Below are 9,439 nucleotides of genomic sequence, written 5' to 3'. Positions count from 1 at the left end.
TTGCAGCAAGAGGGAGACATTCAGGCCCTAAAATTTTACTGGTAGTCAACATGAAATACTAGGAATTCAGCAGGTATGCCTGTGCAGTCCTTATGCCAGATTGAACCAGCAGGTAGGTTCTGACAACCTGATCATTCTGAAAGTGCTTTATTGACTGACAATTGTTTTCAGTAAACAAAATTCATTTTCTGTTTTGCACAGCCACCTTTGAGAGATGACAGAGGTATAACAGAACGTTATGAAAAAACATCTGCCTAATGTCAAAGTAGTACCCACTCACTCAGCAAACACTGTCATTGTCACTGGTGGATGCAGCCACTAGTCTGTCCTCTCAGCTGGTCTGTATTATAGGGACTAAAAGGAGAGGGCTAAGGCATCAGCAGTGGGTGGCACATGGGGCAGAAAGATTAGCATTAAATGTACACGTGCATTAGAAGAGATGTCATGGAAGTCTTGCTACCACAAAACTATTAAAATGTATATATGAAAATTAGTCTATCATAATCCTTTCTTTTGACTTGAAAAATATTCCACAACTTATACTGGACAAACTTACAGTAATGCCTTTTTTCCCAAACCAAAATGCAACTCGGGCACTAGATCGAATGGAAATACAAATTATTACTTAGCTCAGTTCTGATCTTACAGAGTCAACAAAATAAGAAAAGTAAGACCAGGACCTTAACAATAGGGAAAAAACTCAACTCAAATATAATCTGCATAACCCTGTTACGTAAAATCTAGTGCACTTGTATTGGTTTAGTAGGTTGTATTATGCTCCCTGGCTGCTTGCATTTAAGGAAGAATAACAAGGTATTTGATTTTAGCATGCAAAGATTACAAGAAATTGAAGATATAAAGCCTAAAGATACAAAGCAGGATGACAGGCATTTGAAAAGATGTTGCTCGGTCATTTTAAGCTATGAGAAATCCTCCCCTGCACAATAAGACTTCTTACTTTTCCTATTTTTTCCTGTAAATACTGTTATCTTCTCTTCTTTGTCCCAAAATTCACTACAAGTCCCATATGCTGTATCATGTTCAGAACCCCAAACATTTGGGTTTTATATATAAGGCCATGGTATTATTTGTGCTCTTGATTTAAATATTACAGAACTAAATTTTTAAATTTTAGATTCTTATATTAAAGAAAAATTGTTTCAAAATTTACAGTTGAAAAGTTTCTAGCAGCATATAATGCCATGAAATACTGTGGTGTTTCACTGACCTGGAAGCATCATATATTTCTGGGTACTCCACGTAGTAATAAGTATTAACCTAATTATCATTAAGGTTTCTTGCTTAAATTTCTGTTAATTACATTTTATAAAAGTTCAAAATATAAAAAGCTCATATACCAGCACAAATGCTTACAAATGCCTTTCATTTAGAGCCATTCGAAACCTGCAAAGACACTATCATGTCTAGCAAACTTCTGTTAGGAATGCCATCTTGTGGTTAAAAGCTGTACATAACGTTATTCGAGGTAATTTTAACCAGATTTGTACTTGCAAAATACTGTTTTTGCTAAAATGAGCAATTCATGTGTTACCTTTCAGAACTGTGTAGCATTATTTTATTAACCCTTCTGGAGGAAAACGGCTGTGAATATGGCTTTTCCTTCCTCGTGCAGGAAGGAGTAGTTTCAATAGGAGATGGGATGCATTTATTAGCATTTTAAACAGAACATGATTGTCACACGTACTTCCTAAAAAAAGTCCACTAAAAGCCTACCCTATTTAGATACAATTTGTGAATCAGTCTAAAATGTTTAGAAAAGACATTTTTCTCAAAATATGTTTTAAGGCAGAATCTTATGAGCACACTTTACCTTCTCCATGCTTTATGGAGAATCTTTGGTTGGTACGTAAAAGGTCAAGTTTATCTATAAAATTAAACCATTGGATTTTTCAATTAATCTTATAAAAATCTTACTATGAGCTGAAAATGAATTTTAAATTGACATTGGATTGCAACTTGCTCATGAAAGCAGAAAGAAATGCCAGGTAAACATGAACGGAATCAAGGGGTCCAAAAGCATCTAGTAAACTTTAAAAGATCTGTAACTTATAAAAGCTTTGAAAAATGAATTAGCTACATTCATTCCAGCTGACATTTGCATAGGCACTTTCCTACTGTGTATGTTCACCTCATTTTCATAATGAAAGTATATATTGCCCAAACCATTACAACACATATTGTATAATGAAATTTAAAACTAATGAGCCATATCCTAATAGCTATGAGTCAAGCCAGGGTGTGCATTAGTAGTCCATTTGCAATTCTCTAGAGACAGAAATAACAAGGCTGAACATATCCAGTAGCCTATTTAGCACACAACTTGTTCTGTGTACTGATAACACTACAGTAGAACCAAAATGAGTTCACAACCTCAGGCACACAAACCTCTGGGAAATACTGTCCATACTTTTGTTTGCATGCAAGCTACTCCTGGGACAGCCAAACAGGACTGCCGCGGTTGTTCAGTTTGACCTCTTGCAGAACATGGATCTGACCCACCTGAATAAGTCTTTTCTATCAAATCACATCTTTTCAGGCAATGATCTAACACATCCATAGTAGAGAAACCTTTATCATTCTGTTACATGCCTTTCTCTCTTCTTGTAACATCTCTAACTTCTACTTAAAATTGCTGGATCACTCTTTCTCTGCTAGATGGAACAGAACTTCATTTTATTATCAAATTTATGCTCCAAAGACGGTTTGTCTCTTTCACTGAACTACATACATTCTGTTTACTTAGAGATTCTCATGCCAGTACTTCTTTTTAATCCTTTTATTGCTCTTTTCTTTTCTGTCCGATTTGCCAGCACTACTGAAAATTGTAATTATCGGAGAATTTTCCAGTACTTAAATGGTGGCTAGAAGGAGGACAGACACTCTCTCTTCCCAAGGAGCCACATGGAGATTATAAGGAAAAACGGGTATAAGTTGCACCAGGAAAAGTTTCATCTTGATATAAGAAAGAAATTTTCACAGTGAGAAACTCAATCACTGGAATCCTCCTCAGGAATGTGGTAGAGTCCACACTGAGGGAGGTTTTTAAGACATGACTGGGCATCATGCTAGATAATCTCATCTGGGCTCCTCTTCCCAGGAAATGTTGGACCAGATGATGTTTTGAGGTCCCTTCCAGTCTGGGCTGTTCTATGATGCTGTGAAAATAAAAATTAAAAATTATTTTCCAAAGTTACTGCAGAAAAAGTCAATGAGGACAGAGCAGAGAGACCTAGAAAGATCCTAAAAAGGCAGCCAAGAATGGCAGAATCTAGAAAGCTCTTAGGTCACACCTTTTGTACCAGCCACGTGTAATTTTATAGTATAATGTGCTCACTGTGGCAAAAGCACATCATGCTTGGGTCTTTTACCTTACAGTGAAGAAGTGACAATTTGTTAGAACAATTTGCTACATGGTGTCTTCTTAATTTCTAATGTGGCACAAAGTATAGACATCCAGAGGAAGCTGAGGGATATGGCAACAGTTCAAAGCTCCAAATGAGTCCTGACATCTAGGAGATACTGCTTCTTTAAGAGGGAAAAAAATGTTATCAGTTACCAACTCTCTTGCCAATACTTTTCCTATTTGTAACTTGGTGGGAACCACAACCTCCCATAACTATACATCCTCACATCTGATGACTCTCAGCTCTTTACCTGTAACCACATGCCATTCAAAACTTGCCAATATATAATGTTATCAATTCTCTTAGTGTGAAATGTAATTATGTTTTACACCTTGCCAAATATAATCTACAGTTAGCAGAGCAAGTCTGTCCACAACCACATATAAGTTCCTAGGGCAATCTGCTCTATTTCTTCCTGATGCGAAAAGCCAATAAAGACCCTGTTATTAGCAAAACCAGACTGCTAACACAGATCTATTTTATGTTACAGAATTAATACCTCTGATGCTATCACACTTCTTAGACACTGGAATTCATCCTTCACTTTCTTTGACAAGAAGCCAAGCATTTTAGGAAGCTTCTTTCTTATACTAATTCATGCAAACTATGAGCAGAATAGAATGTCAAGGAACTTAATTCAAGAAAAACATGAAAACAGAATTAGAACAAGAGAGCTATATGACCTCTGAAGTAAATATATTCTAAAAAACTTAAGAATGCAAAAAATAAACATAAATAAAAGGTGAAGTCTGGTTCTTATTTAAGGAGACTGCTGCTACGACTAGGAAATTCTTCTGTGTTATTAAAACAGGATTCTAAGTTGAATGATCATATAGAAAAGACCTAGGAAAGAGACAATAACATACTGGAGGCAGAGTCACATCTCAAAAATTATTCAAAATATTGAATTAAGGATTCTATTTTACACAGGAAAATATCTAGGGGGGAAAAAAATACATCAAAAACAAAACAACCAGATTTTTTTACATAAATGCTAGCCTCACAATACATAAATGCATTATATAAGAAAATAACATACCACAAAATAGAATGGTTGAAGGACTAACAATACAAGTGTACTTGAATTTTAGTAGTGAAATCAACCCTTATTAGTAACATATGAACATCATTACAATATATTCTGTTTCAGTGCCCTAAGTTAAGAGAGTTAAAGTTTAACTAATCACCTACTGACCAAATGATCACATCATTCCTGTAACAAAGCAAGAGCTAATAGTTTCATAAAGGTCAGACTTCATTACCTTTCTCCTTCCATGGAGGATGCTTCAGGCTAATGAAGGAGACAGCACTATCACGGAAAGTCTGCTCTACTGCTGGCTCTACTACACACCACCTGCAAATTAGTATTCTAGTCCTCTATACTGTCAAATCAGAACCTTTCACCACTACTAGACATGTGCCACTTACAAACACTGTTGAAAACTTCAAGTATACAACTCCATGCATTGTGCTGTGGACTGAATACAGGCCAGATGATCGTGACTTTATTAGAACATACAGATTGCTGAGAAGGTACCTCAATTGACATAGTGGACCTCTGATCAGTTGCTCAGAAAACTTTCATAAAATGATTTTGAATTAAGGTTTCTATACGGGACATCAGCATACTCATATCAGCAGCACAGACTTGGTGATCCTCATTCCCCTTCTTTTTCAGGGTCTCTAAAAGGCCCCAGTGGACTGGAGGCAGAGGGCTGTAAGAACTCAGCAAGTGAAGCTGACTTAATGGATTCTGTTTTATTTCTGCAATCCTCAAGGCCTTCAAGATAGCAGGTGCAAACTTAGAATAATGAGCTGTAGATGAAATAATAATTGGGCAAGTTCTATCTTGCAATCGATCTGCAACTACTTTAGCAACAGCTGTGTGTGTATCCAAAATATATCCTGTAGTGCTGTATACAGAGTGAATAGCAGCTAGACAGTCCTCCTCAGAGCACCATCCAGCCACCAAATCTTGCTGCAGCTTTTTAAGTAAATCATTCTGTAGCTGGAAGTGGCCCTGATTTTCCAGCTGGTTATAGAATTGTGTCACTAGTTGTCCATTCCCATTAGCAATCAGGTGCAAGTATCGCTCAAGGTTGGAGGACTTCAAAATGTCTACTGCAGGTGAAAAAGTGGGAATTAATTTTCTTCCCCTCAAATCATACACACCTGTTCTTATGAAGTCAGTCAAAACATTGTTTTCATTGGAAGCACAAACACATTTTCTAATAGGAATTCCCATCAATTTAGCATACAAAGCAGCTAATATGTTGCCAAAGTTTCCTGTAGGAATGCAAACATCTACAGGGCTTCCAAAAGGAATAATCTCTTGACGAACAAGATCAAGGTATGCAGAGGCATGATAAACTATCTGAGGAAGGAGTCGTGCCCAGTTTATGGAGTTTGCTGCAGCCAAAGCTGTTCCATATTCTACTGTTAGAAAGCCAGTATAATCAGAATTAGTAAAGATTTGCTTTATAGCTGTCTGGCAAAAATCAAAATCAGATTTCACACCTACTGACCAGGCATTTTCTTTCTGACTGCCAATCATCTGTGACTTTTGAATTTGGCTTACTCCATCCTCAGGAAAAAAATTAATCACAGCAATTCTCTGTTTGTCAGTGTCATGGAGACGACTAAAGCCATCTAAGACAGCACTCCCTGTGTCACCAGAAGTAGCTACCAGAACCAAGTAATTGCAGCTTCTGGGAATGCAGTATGCAAATATATGTGGCACAATCTGTAATGCAAAATCTTTAAATGATGCTGTTGGTCCATGAAATAACTCGAGGAGAAACTGATTGCCTGCCAGATGCCTAACTGGGGCAACTTTAGAACAAGTGAAGTTTTCTCCATAAGCAGTTCCAGTAATTTCTGCCAGTGCAGAAGCAGGAATATCTGCAGGATGTATGCAACTTTCTAGTATCACCTGGGCTCTTTCAACATAAGTTGCTTCTATTAGGCTTTGCCATTCTCCAGCAGTGAATTTTGGAAGGCCTCCCTCTGGAACAAAGAGTCCTCCATCGGGAGCTAAGCCCTCAGTAACAACGTCACTGAAATATTTTCTAGAGCCTTTTTCCATACTCCTTCCAGACCTGGTAGACCTAGTTGAAATGAAAGTTTCCAGCTCTGAGTTTTGGTATCTCTTCACAGCATGAAGCACCTTTTCTGCTACAACTTCTGCTGCAATATCCCCTCCACAAAGAACACGGATGTCGTACCACCTTCTGTAGAACTGCTTCCTAAACTGAAGTATGTCCTTGAGAGAAATACCAGGAGACTGGCCCACGATGCGATCCACTTTCATTGATTTCAGCCTGCTCATAATGACTGTTGTGGGCACATCCAAATATACAACTATACCATCTTTCTTTATATGCTGCATACCAGCAGCATGCATTGGATTAGACCCAGTAAGGGAAATGACACTTCCAGATGCTGAAAACTTCAACAGGGCTTTTCCTTCCTCCTCTACAAACTGCTCATTACCCACATCCTGCAGTTTTTCCGACACACTCATATTCCACGTTGCTTCAAGGACATCGTCATCTATGTCTATGACAGGGCAGTCAAGTTTCTGACCTACTATTCTCCCAACTGTTGTTTTCCCAGCACCCGGAGGTCCCATGAGGATAATATTTTTGTTTCCGACAAGAGAATGGCTTGACAACCATGACTTACACATGTGTGCAAATGCAGCAGGTCTGGAAAGCATGAGTTTTAAACACATACTAGGAAGAATGCTTTGGGTTATTAGTCTTAAAGGCCGATACTGAACAACGTGAAACATCATCTTCTGCTGGGTTGTTCTGGTCCCTTTTCAAGCCAAATTGACAATCCACTTAACTGCTACAAAAAGAAAAAAACAAAACCGTAATTAGTTCTTCAGCAAACGACTAGGAAAAAAACTCTAAAGAATATGAAATTCAGAACAATCAGAATTCAAACATAAATCCAGTTATGCCTTTATCTGTGCCAGGGAGATATTTTTCAGAATAAGACTCATTCCCCTTTCTTCCACAGTTCCAGGTTGCTTCTACTGACACATCCAAATTCAAACAGTCCATGTTCTCACAGGAAACAGACATCCAAATCTAACACTACAATACCATTTGCAAGTAATATTGTTTATAGGAATTCAAAACCAAATAGTTTTTTCCTCTAGCAGACTTGAAGCACACATTTACAAATAATGAAGATTAACCATATTGTCATCAAAATGTTAACAACATATGCATTTTTCCCACTTCCCAAGATGTGTTTGACTTCCTACATTTTCTTTATAAAAAAGCAACAAATGTAAGACAGACTTAAATACCCAGAAAACTCACAGACTTGTGCAACAGCAAGGCTAGAAGAGTTGCACCCAATTCTCTCCTGACAGGATGGCAAATGCAGCCATCTGTGAAGAACTCCTATAATGGAACTGTATTGAGTGTAGTTTGTGAAAGAGATAGAGAGAGCACATCATGAAGATACTCTACTCTCAAAAAGAAAATTACTAAGAAAGTCAAATCACCAACAAATATTAAGCTAGAAGCTCTCAACATGGTATTTTGGCATCAGCATGAATTGCAGCACTTGATTTTTGCACAGCTGCTGGACACAGCACCTGGATTTGCTTTATGAATTTAAGTAGGCCACGGGGCCTTAAATCACCCCAAATTACAGATGCAGACAGGAAAGAAACTAGACCCATATTTCTCTAGTTATAAGCTTACCATGTGTACATGAAGTCATAAGAAGTCAACTGGTGCAAAAAATTTGCTGGGAAATTCTTTATTCAGCTGCTCAGTTGATTTCATCTATTCCAGCATAATTTAATTTTTCACCTATATAAAGTACAGCTATACAGAAGCTTGCAACCATAGATTTCAAACATCCAGTAAGAAAAAAAAAATATTTTTTTTACTCAGTTGGCAAAAACTCATTGTACAAACAGCTCAAATTAGACTTTATACCTTCTAGAGTTTAGCACTGTAGTTAGAACACCAAACCACGCAACTTTAGATATAGCTGATTTGCCCAAAAGAGCGGGTTTATTTTTTTTGGCAGAGCTTACACCTGGACAGACCATGAAATCTTTTGGCTATGCACCTTGACCCTTTGCTTGGACTGCTGACAGCACCTATGTATCATCAGCAAACATCCACAGTTTTAACAACTACTGCTGATGACAAGAATTACAGAGAAAACTGAACTTTGCTACGGTTATAGACACAAAGTTTACAACAATATAATGTATGGTTGAAATTCAGTAACCAAACAAGTCGGTGCCACTACGCTGCTGTCAAAGGCCTCGAGGAACGTCAAGGCTGATAACTGTATTTCAAAACCGCTCACACAGGGCACCTGCTGCTTGACTGTGCTCAGAGCTTTCATGCCGAGAAAAAAACAAAATAAAAATCCAACCATGCAACTTCAACATCCTCGCAATGATCCCACGGACCGAGGCCCTGCAAACGCTCCCGCCTTATGGCCGCTCTCCCGCCTCGCCGTTTGGATGCCCCGAAGGTGCCACATGGCGGGTGGGAGGAGGGAGGGGCCAGTGAGGCTGCACTGCACGGCGAACACGCAGTCCCTGCCCACCCGGCCTGCCCCCCCGGCTCCCACCTCCCAGCAGGTGCGGGAGCAGCCCCCCTGCCCTGTCCTTCCTGGCCTTGCTCTTCCCTTGCCTGCCCTGCCTGGCCCTTCCCTTCCGTACCCTGCCCTTCCCTTCCGTACCCTCCCCTCCCCTTCCTTACCCTGCCCTCCCCTTCCTTTAGCCTTGCCCTCCCTTCCTTCCCCTCCCTTCTTTCCCTTTCCTTCCCTTCCTCCCCCTCCCCTTCCCTTCCTTTCTCTTCCTTCCCCTCCCTTCTTTCCCCTTCCCTTCCTTCCGTTCCCCTTCCCTTCCCTTCCTTGCCCTGCCCTGCCCTTCCTTGCCCTGCCCTTCCTTGCCCTGCCCTTCCCTTCCTTACCCTGCCCTCCCCTTCCCTGCCCTTCCCTTCCTTAGCCTTCCCCTCCCTTCCTTA

General features: G+C 39.4%; 1 protein-coding gene across 1 annotated transcript; it reads right to left on the bottom strand.

Annotated features, from left to right (window-relative positions):
- Window positions 1-4,927: 4,927 nt before the first annotated feature.
- On the bottom strand, window positions 4,928-7,218 carry THNSL1 (threonine synthase-like 1 (S. cerevisiae)). The gene has a single exon (XM_010006957.1). It carries the CDS (start codon window positions 7,216-7,218, stop codon window positions 4,996-4,998), a length of 2,223 nt encoding a protein of 740 aa, XP_010005259.1. The 3' UTR covers window positions 4,928-4,995.
- Window positions 7,219-9,439: the final 2,221 nt, after the last annotated feature.

The sequence above is a fragment of the Chaetura pelagica genome, unplaced genomic scaffold (assembly GCF_000747805.2).
Source record: "Chaetura pelagica isolate M959 unplaced genomic scaffold, ChaPel_1.0 scaffold17, whole genome shotgun sequence".
Classification (NCBI taxonomy): domain Eukaryota; kingdom Metazoa; phylum Chordata; class Aves; order Apodiformes; family Apodidae; genus Chaetura; species Chaetura pelagica.
The sequence above is the reverse complement of the archived record's forward strand: the minus strand, read 5'-3'. Positions and strand labels throughout refer to the sequence as shown.

Bases quoted from the DNA above. Each gene is read 5' to 3' on its own strand.
- THNSL1 (XM_010006957.1), bottom strand. From the start codon at position 7,218: ATGTTTCACGTTGTTCAGTATCGGCCTTTAAGACTAATAACCCAAAGC.